The 14,490-nt window shown below is 42.4% G+C and overlaps 1 protein-coding gene across 1 annotated transcript in view; it reads left to right on the top strand.

Annotated features, from left to right (window-relative positions):
* The window catches only part of LOC143286309 (uncharacterized), a 481,716-nt gene that overhangs the window by 432,434 nt on the left and 34,792 nt on the right, over positions 1 to 14,490 (top strand). Inside the window, exon 13 of the mRNA XM_076593847.1 lies at positions 3,368 to 3,527. Within this exon, the coding sequence (XP_076449962.1) occupies positions 3,368 to 3,527 (160 nt within the window). The remainder of the gene's footprint in view (positions 1 to 3,367; positions 3,528 to 14,490) is intronic.

The raw sequence follows: 14,490 nt of genomic DNA, 5'->3' as shown, positions 1-14,490 counted from the left end.
AGTAGGTAGTAGGACCTTGAATGACATTGAATTAACTTTGTAGCAGTAAGACCTTCCTTATTGAATGACAGTGAATTAACGGTGTAGTAGTAAGAGCTTGAATGACAGTGAATTAACATTGTAGTAGTAAGAGCTTGAATGACAGTGAATTAACATTGTAGTAGTAAGAGCTTGAATGACAGTGAATTAACATTGTAGTAGTAAGAGCTTGAATGACAGTGAATTAACTTTGTAGTAGTAAGAGCTTGAATGACAGTGAATTAACGTTGTAGTAAGTTGTATGACCTTGAATGACAGTGAATTAACATTGTAGTAGTAAGAGCTTGAATTACAGTGAATTAACTTTGTAGTAGTAGGTAGTAGGACCTAAAATGACAGTGAATTAACTTTGTTGTAGTAGGTAGTAGGACCTTAAATGACAGTGAATTAATTTTGTTGTAGTAGGTAGTAGGACCTTGAATGACAGTACCTTGAATGACAGTGAATTAACTTTGTTGTAGTAGGTAGTAGGACCTTAAATGACAGTGAATTAACTTTGTTGTAGTAGGTAGTAGGACCTTAAATGACAGTGAATTAACTTTGTTGTAGTGTGACCTTGAATGACAGTGAATTGATTTAGAAGAAAGTAGTAAGACCTTGAATGAGACTGAAATAACTTTGTAGCAGTTAGACATTGAATGACAGTGAATTCACTTGTAGCAGTTAGACCTTGTTGAATGACAGTGAATTACCTTTGTAGTAGTAAGAGCTTGAATGACAGTGAATTAACATTGTAGTAGTAAGAGCTTGAATGACAGTGAATTAACTTTGTAGTAGTAAGAGCCTGAATGACAGTGAATTAACATTGTAGTAGTAAGAGCTTGAATGACAGTGAATTAACATTGTAGTAGTAAGAGCCTGAATGACAGTGAATTAACATTGTAGTAGTAAGAGCCTGAATGACAGTGAATTAACATTGTAGTAGTAAGAGCTTGAATGACAGTGAATTAACATTGTAGTAGTAAGAGCTTGAATGACAGTGAATTAACATTGTAGTAGTAAGAGCCTGAATGACAGTGAATTAACGTTGTAGTAGTAAGAGCTTGAATGACAGGGAATTAACGTTGTAGTAGTAAGAGCCTGAATGACAGCGAATTAACGTTGTAGTAGTAAGAGCTTGAATGACAGGGAATTAACGTTGTAGTAGTAAGAGCTTGAATGACAGTGAATTAACATTGTAGTAGTAAGAGCTTGAATGACAGTGAATTAACATTGTAGTAGTAAGAGCCTGAATGACAGTGAATTAACATTGTAGTAGTAAGAGCTTGAATGACAGTGAATTAACTTTGTAGTAGTAAGAGCCTGAATGACAGTGAATTAACATTGTAGTAGTAAGAGCTTGAATGACAGTGAATTAACTTTGTAGTAGTAAGAGCCTGAATGACAGTGAATTAACATTGTAGTAGTAAGAGCTTGAATGACAGTGAATTAACTTTGTAGTAGTAAGAGCTTGAATGACAGTGAATTAACATTGTAGTAGTAAGAGCTTGAATGACAGTGAATTAACATTGTAGTAGTAAGAGCTTGAATGACAGTGAATTAACTTTGTAGTAGTAAGAGCTTGAATGACAGTGAATTAAGTTTGTAGTAGTAAGAGCTTGAATGACAGTGAATTAACATTGTAGTAGTAAGAGCTTGAATGACAGTGAATTAACATTGTAGTAGTAAGAGCTTGAATGACAGTGAATTAACATTGTAGTAGTAAGAGCTTGAATGACAGTGAATTAAATTTGTAGTAGTAAGAGCTTGAATGACAGTGAATTAACATTGTAGTAGTAAGAGCTTGAATGACAGTGAATTAACTTTGTAGTAGTAAGAGCTTGAATGACAGTGAATTAACTTTGTAGTAGTAAGAGCCTGAATGACAGTGAATTAACGTTGTAGTAGTAAGAGCTTGAATGACAGTGAATTAACTTTGTAGTAGTAAGAGCCTGAATGACAGTGAATTAACTTTGTAGTAGTAAGAGCTTGAATGACAGGGAATTAACGTTGTAGTAGTAAGAGCCTGAATGACACTGAATTAACTCTGTAGCAGTAAGACCTCGATGACAGCGAATCAACTTTGTAGTAAGAAGTAAAACCTTGAACGATAGCAAATTAACTTTGTGGTAGTAAGACCTTGAACGATATTGAATTTGTTGTTTGCCCGTGAATGACAGTGAATTAACATTGCAGTAGTGAGACCTTGAATGACAGCGAATTGACTTTGTTGTAGTAGGTAGTAGGACGTGAATTGACTTTGTTGTAGTAGGCAGTAGGACCTTGAATGACAGTGAATTAACTTTGTTGTAGTAGGCAGTAGGACGTGAATTGACTTTGTTGTTGTAGGTAGTAGGACCTTGAATGACAATGAACTGACTTTGTTGTAGTAGGTAGTAGGACCTTGAATGACAGCGAATTGACTTTGTTGTAGGAGGTAGTAGGACCTTGAATGACAGCGAATTGACTTTGTTGTAGTAGGTAGTAGGACCTTGAATGACAGTGAATTGAATTTGTTGTAGTAGGTAGTAGGACCTTAAATGACAGTGAATTGACTTTGTTGTAGTAGGTAGTAGGACCTTGAATGACAGTGAATTAACTTTGTTGTAGTAGGTAGTAGGACCTTGAATGACAGTGAATTGACTTTGTTGTAGTAGGTAGTAGGACCTTAAATGACAGTGAATTGACTTTGTTGTAGTAGGTAGTAGGACCTTAAATGACAGTGAATTGACTTTGTTGTAGTAGGTAGTTGGACGTAAATTGACTGTGTTGTAGTAGGACCTTGGATAACAGTGAATTAACTTTGTTGCAGTAGGTAGTAGGACCTTAAATGACAATGAATTAACTTTGTTGGAGTAGGTAGTAAGACCTTGAATGACAGTGAATTGACTTTGCTGTAGTAGGTAGTAGGACCTTAAATGACAGTGAATTGACTTTGTTGTAGTAGGTAGTAGGACCTTAAATGACAGTGAATTAACTTTGTTGTAGTAGGTAGTAGGACCTTGAATGACAGTGAATTAACTTTGTTGTAGTAGGTAGTAGGACCTTAAATGACAGTGAATTGACTTTGTTGTAGTAGGTAATAGGACCTTGAATGACAGTGAATTGACTTTGTTGTAGTAGGTAGTAGGACCTTAAATGACAGTGAATTAACTTTGTTGTAGTAGGTAGTAGGACCTTAAATGACAGTGAATTAACTTTGTTGTAGTAGGTAGTAGGACCTTGAATGACAGTGAATTAACTTTGTTGTAGTAGGTAGTAGGACCTTGAACAACAGTGAATGCACGTGATCCCCAAGCATGCTCCTGTCCTGACTTGCCGCGTGTGTGTGTGTGTGTGCTGCTTGCAGCCTCCCACAGTCCCAAAACGAGACGGAAGAAGCTGAACGCACGCATGAAGAGCTTCTCTCTCGACACTCCCGATCCTCCGAAGCAGTTGCTGGCCATTGACGAGACGACGAAGAAGAAGAGCAATTCGTTCACTAACACCTGTTTTGGAGCCGCAGGCATGTTTTGTTTTGTTTTGTTTTGTTTTTGTTGGGTGCATTTTCCTCCCCCTTTCTCCTCACCTATCTTTCTGTGTGTGTGTGTGTGTGTGTGTGTGTGTGTGTGTGTGTGTGTGTGTGTGTGTGTGTGTGTGTGTGTTGTGTGTGTGTGTGTGCCAAAAGCGAGCTGTCCTTGTATTATGATGCATGCTTTTGTGGTATAACCTTTTGCACGTGTGTGTGTGTGTGTGCGTGCGTATGCGTGCGCGCGCGATTTGGATGTGTAAGTGTATGTGTGTAGGTGCGTGTGAACGCTACTCTGTGTGTGTGTCACAGAGAGAGAGAGAGCAAGCGCGTATGTGTGTGTGTGTGTGTGTGTGTGTGTGTGTGTGTGTGTGTGAACACTCTTTTGTGTGTTGAGGGGAAGGTGTGTGTGTGTGTGTGTGTGTATTTGTTAGTGTGTTTGTTTCTATGAGAGTGTGTGTCTGTATCCGTGAGCCTCTACGCGCGCGGGCACGGGCGAGCGCCTGTGTGTGTGTGTGTGTGTGTGTGTGTGTGTTATGTTGTGCGTGCATCACGTTGCTGTGGCAACCAGGTATTTATTTTTCGTGGCGACGGATAGCTTACTTTACCAGGTAAGTAGTATCACATCTGTTTATTCAAACACAGGAACACTTACAGACACACAGACACAACCACATACACACACACACACACACACACACACACACACACACACACACACACACACACACACACACACACACACACACACACACATAATCATCCATTCCTAAGTGTCATCGTTCAGGATGAGTTTCGTGTCAGTTTCAGAACCTCGGTTCTTTCATCATACTCCCACCCTTCCGCCTGTTTACCTCCTCACTCCCCCCTCCCCCCCTCTCTCTCTCTCTCTCTCTCTGTCCCTCTGTCTCTCTCTCTGTCTCTCTCTCTCTGTCTCTCTCTCTCTCAGGAAACAACACACCGACGTTCAATGAAAAACAATTTCATTCGTTCGTTCGTTCTCTCGATGCAGTGAAAAAGCCACGGAAGAAAGAGAGAAAAAGAAAAAAAAAAACTGCACAAATACAGAATTTAATGATTTCAAAGATTTGCTTTTCAAAAAAAATCGATACACTACCTCACTACGAGAGTTACCATGTGACCAGAGTGTGCAGTTGTGTATTTGCCAAAGCGCGCGTGCTTGGATGCGGGTACGTGCGTATGAGCACGTTTGAACGCGCACGCGTGTGTGTATGTGCGCGCGCGGTCGTTATTCAGTTTAACGTCTTTTCACTGTGAAAGTGAAAGAAAGGTCAAGAATAGCCTTTTGAAATGAAAAAAAAGTGTGTGTGTGTGTGTGTGTGTGTGTGGTGGTTGTGTGTCTGTGTGTGTGTGTCTGTGTGTGTGTCTGTGTGTGTGTGTGTGTGTGTGTGTGTGTGTGTGTGTGTGTGTGTGCATTACGAGAGTGGAAGGTGACAGAATGGTTAAGACGTTTATCTGCCAATAGTGTCCGTTAGGGTCTAGGTTCGATTCTCACTCATGCCCTTTCTCCCAAAATCGAACTAGACGTGTAGTTATTCGGATGAGACGATAGTCCGAGGTCCCGTGCGCAGCATACACTTAGCGCACGTAAAGGAACCCACGGCAACAAAAGGGTTGTTCCTTGCAAAATTTTTGAAGAAAAATTCACATCGATAGGAAAAAACAAATAAAACTGCAAGCAGAAAATGGGTGGCGCTGTAGTATAGCGACGCGCTCTCCCTGGGGAGAGCAGCCCGAATTTCACACAGAGAAATCTGTTGTGATAAAAAGAAATACAAATACAAATATTTTCCTCTGGCAAAATTCTGTGGAAGAAATACTCACTGAGGGATACATAAATATATGCGCATGCGCTCAAGTCCTGATCAGCACGTTGGGTTATGGTGACGTCAGACATCTGTCTACCAAATGTGCTGTAACATATACGGATTGGTCCGAACGCAGTGACGCCTCCTTGAAAAACTGAAACTGAAACTGCAAGAGTGTTGTTTCTTCTTCACGGTAACTCAGTCGTCTTGAAACGAGTTTCATCAAACGTACCCCCCCCCCCCCTCCCCTACCCCACCCCACCTTCATCTCACATCCGCATCCTGAAGACGTCTGAACGAATCAAATATATACACAATAAAGAAAAGAAACCCACCAACATCTGAATAAATTAAAACCAAAAAGACCAAGGAATCAAATCAAGACAACTCGTTCTTTCACCATGGCAAAAATGTCTCCAAAAAAAAAAAAAAAAAAAGGAAAGAAAGAAAAAAAGAAGAAAAAAGACCTGCTACTCACACAAAGCTTATTCGGTATCACGAATGAAATTTGAGCACAGAAATCTATCATCGTATCCATGTCTTCATTGACAAAAATTAACGGGTAGTGGGCAGAGCTGTACCCTGCACAATGACTACCACAAGGGTTGGAAAGCGATGCTGAAACTTCTCTGAAGGAGATTGTTTTTTCTTCTTCTTTTTTTAAAAATAAAACTCAGGAAGCATTAACTCTCTCCATGCGAACGGCGAAAGAGACGACGTTAACAGCGTTTCACCCCAATTACCATCATCAAAATATTGCAAGTGGAAGGCTCTTATACTGAAGAGGTGAATATGGACAAAGAATACCACAATTCTTACAGACGGAAGCTAAAGGTTGGGTCATTAAGACACCCACTGGACATCCGAGGGGTCTGTGTGGAAGAGAAGAGAGGACTGGCCGTACTGAGTGAGTTAATTCTATTACATTGACGAAGGCCTCCTAGTATCTGTCTGACATCTGTAAGATGGACATTTTTTTTCCCGTACTTAGTCTTCAGCGTTTGTGATGGTATGTCAGTGTTTTTAAATGACTTGGTGTATTTGTGTAAATGTGTGTAGTAATGTCATTTACATAAATGCATTTACATACCACATAAAGCAAACAGTCAATGAGCGTTATGTTTACATATGAATGGACATGAGTCTTTGGGGGTTATTCCCTTCTTTCCTCAGTTACATATATATGTGCCTACATATATGCCAGTGCATCACTTGATTATGTGCACACAAAGAAAAAAAATGACACCAAAATACAAAAACAAAGGCACAGCAGAAGAAACGCCCTGTCTGAAGGAGGACTGTTCCCCTGTCTGTCTTCAAGTGGGGTGTTTCTGGGAGGGTTCGGCCGGAAATGCTTGATGCAGACATAAGAATGCAAAATCACAACAAAGCACGGATGATAATGATAATAACAGCAAGAACAGCAACAACGATAAATAAACGAATACCTGAATACATAACAGAGTATTATAAATACACGTTGCTGGACTCTGTTGAACAGGATTGCAAACATTCTTTTATCTTAAAGCATTTCATTTCAAAATGTTATAATTTCCCCTTCCCTTCAATTCATTTCACCTTTGACTGCGCAAATTTACCAGCAGAACCACACAATTTTATACATTGAGAGAGAGAGAGAGAAAGAGAGAGAGCATGAACATGAATGAATGTTTATTCAGATAAGGCCTTGGCCCGTGAGAGAGAGAGAGGGAGAGAAAGAGAGAGAGAGAGAGAAATCCCAGCATTAAAAAAAAATATTGCGAAATATTACTGACAGGAACACTCCAAAGCCCTCGCTGGCAACATACGCTCCGATCACAGCTGCCAAGCGGTGTGTCAATATTGACCACCACCAACCGGATTTTCGCTCCATTTTCGGTAATCTCGAAAAATCTGGCATAGTATGAAGCTCAGCAGCTGCAATAGAAAACCACACTGGAGTGTGGGACAGAGCAGTTAACACCCTGTCTGCGTTTGAGGATCAGAGTGGGAATGGAGGCGGGAGGGGGAGGGAGAAGGGGGGAAGATGGGCTGGGGGATTGGGGGGGGGAGGGGGTGGGGGCGGGACGGGGTTGGGGGGTGGAGGGTGTCGGAGTGACGGTAAAGAGGTCGAGCGTTGGCAAAAACCGGTAAACAAAGTTAGATTGAAGTATTCGTCTTTAGAAACACAGAGGAACGAGCGAGAATGGGATTACGGCGCCACTGACAACTGAAGCACTTTAGTCTGTCAGGAGAAACGGTCCACCTTTCCCTCCCTAATAAATTTTTCATATATATTTTTTGGTGCTTTAGAGTGTATAGATCACGAAAAATCATGTTAACATAAAAACTCTTGGGACTCACTGTCCCTTCTGGCTTAATTTTGAAGGGTACCCATCTCAGGTGCCGCGGCTGCTTTTCGTCGGTCCAAAACCTTCCATAAGTTTGGTGATCACCCGTGTCTTTGTTATTTGAGCTACGAGAATTTCCTTTATGTTTTTGTTGACAGTAATGCCTTCTGCACCATATGCCATAATCAGAACGACAATATATGCAATAAAGTGACCGCAGTGAAGCTACGTGTACCCACCGTCTGTCACACGTTGCGAACTGTGAATTTGCCTAAATGTTTGCAATTAACTGTCTCTCTCGAAAACTGTGCAACTTATTAGAAACAAAGTACACCACAGTTTCAAAGAACCGTCTCTTGTGATTCTTTTGAGCTAAGCCACATCACCATGGGCCTATTCTGCTGTCCTCTGCCGCCGGTTTATCTCCCCTACCCCCTATTTGGCTTCAACGCCAATTTAATTCTTTTCAAATTCATATTGGTCTTTTTATTGAAAAAAACGTTTATGTGCACTTTCCAAGTGTGAGCACATGTGTGTGTGTGTGTGTGTGTATGTGTGTGTGTGTGTGTGTGTGTGTGTGTGTGTGTGTGTGTGTGTTTTCTTTATGAAACGAAAGACTCTATACTATAGTGAAAGATTACATGGGGAAAGTGTTTCAAGCGGTGCGGAACCACGAGGGTGAAGCATGAAAGTATTATTGTGACTTTTGAGCCATGTCGAATAAACGTTCTGACATTATTACCATTAACCCGGCAAAGAAGACGACATTGGACTACTACCCTGTGATCCATGACCCCATCACCAGTACAAGACAGTCCAGGAGTGCTTGTGACTTGCAGAGGAGGCCACGAGAGAGGTTGGACAAGAGTACGTTATCACTACGTTTGATCTTGGGGTTTGTATGAAAGCCTACCCGATCGTCTGGAACCAACCTGACCAGTACAAGAAGCATATCATTCTGATCGGTACATTCCACCTTGCCTGTGGATACCTCAAGATGCTTGGGGAAAAGCTGGATGGTTCTGGTTTCGGAGATGTCCTTCTGGAGGCAGGCCTGATCTCTTCTGGTTCTCTGCAAGGGGTGCCGTCTGGCAAACATTATGAACGAGCATTGTTCTGCCATAAGACAATGCTTGAGAGTCTAGAACGCTCTGTGCTGGAAAGATATCTTGAAATCAGAGATGAAGACACATCATTTCCGATACTGTCAGAAGACAGCACGATCAAACTCCAGACAGCCTCTTGTTTCTTCTCAAAAGAGACATTGACTGAGCTTCAGCAAGATGAAGCTATCGCCAGTTTCATGGCAGAGTACGAACAGTTCAGAGATAGAGTCAGAGAAGGAGCCTTTGGACCAACTGCACAATTTTGGTCATCGTACATCAATCATGTATGGCTTGTCCTTACGCTCCTTGAGGCTGTCAAAATCAACGACTTCCTGCTCTACGCACAAACGATGTCCCAAATGCCAGACCTCTTCTTCAGTTTTGATGGACAAAACTACACACGCTACCTGACCTTCTTCTCGGTCTTCTTGGCAAACACTGACTTGTCACATCCTGGAGCCAAGGAGATGCTGCAGAGAGGTGCTTTCAGCGTCGCAAGGTCCTTCATTCCTGGCAATCGCTATGCAGTGAACAAGACCTTGGAAGAAACGTTCATGAAGCACGCCAAAAGCCAAGGAGGAGCTGGCGGAGGTGGCGCTGGTCTCACGGGACTGCTGTCCAACCAGGAGGCCTACCACAGATGGGTCAGGACAACCCATGAGAGGTCAAAGTATCTTCATGCAACTCTCGACATGGCTGGCATGGCACAAGGTGATGAGGTTGGCAGTAGACATCGTGACTTGCGTCCTTCTGAGAGACTGAAGAGCGAAAGCAACGTCAGGAAGAATCAGGATTCAATCAAGTTTCATCGACCCTTTCTGTGAGGAAGCCTCGGTCAAACTCATCGCCTTGTCATCTGAAGCATCTGTCCCAGCCAGCATTCAGCATGATGTGTTGAGGGCAGAAAAAATAACTGGTAAAGCCGCGAAGGAGGCGTTCATCATGCAGAGACTGATGGCAAATGACCATTTCTTTGAACCAGTCAAGCGGCTAAACCTGAAAACGATGGTATCGATGAACAAAACCGTCCACATGAAGACTACCAAGAAGAAGATTGTGGAATACAAACAACAAGGGAACATTGCCTTTCAACAACTCCTGAAGGCACAGGAAGCAGGTGTTCAACTCGATCTGAAACAGTTGATGACATACCATCTTACTCCTGTACCTTACAGTATTGCCACTGCTGGCAATTTCCTTGCCAAGACCGACAAAGCAAAAGGGTTCAACTACCTCACCAAAGATATGGAAGATGCCGCTCTACATCCCCATGATGCGAAGCTGGTTCTGATCGATGGCAATGCAGTGTTTCACTGCTTGCAACAGCTTCCTTCCAATTTCAGGGAGATCAGCCAGAAGATATTTGACATGCTGCCAAAGGGAACGGACATGGTGTTCAGTACAGACATGTACAAAACGGACTCAATCAAAGCGATGGAAAGGAAAAGGAGAGGCACTGGCGATAAGATCATCGTGAAAGGAGAAAGCACCAAGCATCCTGCAGACTGGAAGACGTTTCTGTCAAACAACGAAAATAAGAAGCAGCTCACCCAAGTATTACTCGACGTTTGGAGCAAAGATCAGAATGCGCCAAAATTCAAGGGACAGAAAAGTCATATTGATATGTGAGGGAGAAACCTTCCTGCTGCAATCGGCAGATGAGCTGCAGACAAGGATGCCAATCGCAACGCTCAAATCCACACAAGAAGAGACGGATTCTGCACTTCGCTCTGCAGCTGAAGGACGTGGTGATTCTCTTTGACACAGGAATGGGGCACAAACAGTGGCTCATCAACGTCACTGACATCGCAAAAAGCATACAGGCAACAGCACTGCACCGCCTTCCTGGCTCTTCATGCTTATACCGGCTGAGACACAACAAGTGCGTTCAAGGGCATTGGGAAAATTAAACCCATCAGAGTTCTTCAGCAGAGTCCAGGATTTGTGGAAACAACTGCCCGCCTTGGAGACATATGGGCCATCGCTGAAGAAGTCAAAGCCGATCTTGAGACCTTCACCTGTGTATGCAGACATCGTTTCACCAGTGTCAATGACCTCCGACACCAGCTACTCAAGGAGAGATGTGGAGATAAGCCATTGAATGCAAACCACAACATTGACATGGCAAGCATGCCTCCATGCAAACAAACTCTTCAAGAGCACATCAAATGGAGCAACTATCAAGTTGCCATTTGAAAAAGGGCTCTCGAACCCACGTCTGATGTTCCAGCAGCAAGCAATGGACATGGATGGATCGACGTTGATGGCACCTGGGAACCAATGTGGTCCGCAGAAGACGTCATCCTGCCCACAGATGTGGTTGACTTCCTTGTGGACTTTCCAGACTGATGACGAAGAAGAAGCTGTCATATCCTACGTATCAGAAGAGTCGCGTTCTACTTATGCCGAGGGAAGCGACTCAGAATGATGAGATAGGGGGTAGGGGAGATAAATCGGTGACAGAGGACAGCACACACACACACACACACACACACACACACACACACACACACACACACACACACACACACACACACACACACACACCCATGTGCTCACACTTGGAAAGTGAACATAAACGGGTTTTTTTTCAATAAACATGCCAATATGAATTTGAAAAGAATTTATTTGGCGTTGAAGCCAAATAGGGGGTAGGGGAGATAAACCGGCGGCAGAGGACAGCAGAATAGGCCCATGGTGATGTGGCTTAGCTCAAAAGAATCACAACAGACGGTTCTTTGAAACTGTGGTGTACTTTGTTTCTAGTAAGTTGCACAGTTTTCGAGAGAGACAGTTAATTGCAAACATTTAGGCAAATTCACAGTTCGCAACGTGTGACAGACGGTGGGTACACACGTAGCTTCACTGCGGTCACTTTAATGCATATATTGTCGTTCTGATTATGGCATATGGTGCAGAAGGCATTACTGTCAACAAAAACATAAAGGAAATTCTCGTAGCTCAAATAACAAAGACACGGGTGATCACCAAACTTATGGAAGGTTTTGGACCGACGAAAAGCAGCCGCGGCACCTGAGATGGGTACCCTTCAAAATTAAGCCAGAAGGGACAGTGAGTCCCAAGAGTTTTTATGTTAACATGATCTTTCGTGATCTATACACTCTAAAGCACCAAAAAACACATATGACAAATTTATTAGGGGGGGTGGGGGGGGTGAAAGGTGGACCATTTCTCCTGACCGAGTACTTGAGTCTGGCGCTGCGGATTATATTTAAGCACGCTGTATATTTCGATTTCATTGATCGGTGATAAGAAACTCTAAAAGAGACAAAGAGACTTTGTACTGTCCAGCTCTCCCTAGAGTTTCTTATCACCGATCAATGAAATCGAAATATACAGCGTGCTTAAATATAATCCGCAGCGCCAGACTCAAGTACTCGGTCAGGAGAAATGGTCCACTTTGTACTGTCCAGCTGTCCCTAGAGTTTCTTATCACCGATCCAGGAAATACCTGACTTAGGTCTTTTGCTGTTGATTTGGTTGGTTGGTTGGTTGGTTGTAGTCTGTGTGTGTGTGTGTGTGTGTGTGTGTGTGTGTGCGGGCGTGTGTGTGTGTGCGTGTGTGTCTGTGTCTGTGTGTGTCTGTGTGTGTTCGTTCTTTAGTTCAGCGTCTTTTGACTATCAGTGATATTAGACGATTAAAAAAAAGAAAAGAGAAAAAAAGGGGGGGCAAGGGGAGGGGCAGGGGAGGTGGGAGGGGGGAAGAGGAAAACAGAAAAGGTAGAAAACTACCAAAAAATGCATAACTAACATACAATTACATTTAACAGTAATAATTCAATAATGATAACAATAATCAGAAACCATTAACGCAATTCTGAAGTACATTAAAGGAATGCAGAAATAGGGCTATGAACTAATGCCTGTGAAAGTTCGACCTTGTGTGTGTGTGTGTGTGTGTGTGTGTGTGTGTGTGTGTGTGTTTTGCTAACTCATCATCCGCATCTCATCAGTGGCATTATTCCCACACCGCTCATTCTGAGTACCCCACAACACAGCTACACCCTGGATCGTCTGGAGCAGTTTCAGTGTCAGGCCTTACTTTCTTTTAGTGATAGTTTTAATTTCTGTGGTTTGATCATTTTGCATTCTGTGTGTCAGCACCTAAAAGTCTGGCCAAGGCATTCCAAAAAAAACCACTTCAGTACGGACTGACGTATGGTTCTCAGAATGCTGTGATACATTTCTGTTATTAATTTCATGTAAGAAATGAAAAACGATACACACAATAAGTATGCACGTACGCACGCACACACTCAAGCGCATATTCAGACACACGCGCGTGCGCGCGCACACACACATTCTTTCTCTATCTATCTATCTATCTCACTCTCTCTCTCTCTCTCTCTCTCACACACACACACACACACACACACACACACACACACACACACACACACACACACACACACACACACACACACACACACACACACACACACAGATGGAGAAAGATAGAGAAATAGAAACAGGGACAGTCAGACAGGGGGAAATACAAGCTGGAAGGGAAAAAAAAGAGAGAGAGACGGGCGGACACAAACCGACAGAAATGATCCATGCCATTATCAGCAACCGATCCTCAGACTGACAAGCAAAGACCGTGGAAAGAGAAGGCAATTTGCACCCTAAGACCCCGCGACAACAGTCTGAGACGACAGTCAACTTCAACACCCTACATCCTAAACACAGAAATGACACCTTGTGAAATGAGGGGGGAAATATTGAAGAGTCAGGAAGCTTCACCTCACCCCTCACCCCACCACCTCTCTCTCTCTCTCTCTCTCTCTCTCTCTCTCTCTCTCTCTCTCTGTCTCTCTCTGTCTCTGTCTCTCTCTCTCTCTCTCTGACACATACATACATACATGCGTGTATACATACATGCATACATACACACATGCATACATACATACATACACACATATATATATATATATATACATACATATATATAGAGAGAGATATATATAGATACATATATATATATATATATATATATATATACATATTAATATATATATATATATATATACATACATAAAACTGATATACACAGAGAGGGAGAGAGATTATATATATATATATATATATATATATATATATACATAAACATATATAGACATACACACATACACATACATACATATGTATATGATTGTCAGTCGTGTTCGACAAAGACCATCAGAACAGCAGAGGAAGTACCTGCTGTCCTGACTGGGCTAGAATTTGATCATAGTGGAGAGTGTCTTGCCCAAGTTACATCCCCACTCTCTCGGCCAAGAGGGTACATACATACATACATACATACATACACGTACGCACGCACGTGCGGTAAGCTGTCCAGGCCTGACTAGAGCAATGGGTTTACGCGTTGTTCAGGCATCTGCTCCATTTTATTCATGTAGATAATTATGGTGTAGCGTATACGAATCAATCTGCAGGCGTTCACACTTCACTGACACTGAAACTGATAACGATGTATGGTGGATTTCAGGCCGCAAAAGCTTTTCTTTTTTTTTTTTCGTCCAGTGATTTCCATTATTGGTGACGAATTTTTTTTATCCACAGTAAAGTGCGCACGTCTTTATTTACGGTTCTGTTTTTCACAGCTTTCGGCGACTGATGATGAAGCTGGTGGTGGTGATGATGATAATAATAATAATAATAATAGCAGTAACAGGG

This window comes from Babylonia areolata, chromosome 10 (assembly GCF_041734735.1).
Source record: "Babylonia areolata isolate BAREFJ2019XMU chromosome 10, ASM4173473v1, whole genome shotgun sequence".
Lineage (NCBI taxonomy): Eukaryota > Metazoa > Mollusca > Gastropoda > Neogastropoda > Buccinidae > Babylonia > Babylonia areolata.
This window is presented reverse-complemented; position numbering and strand designations above follow the sequence as displayed.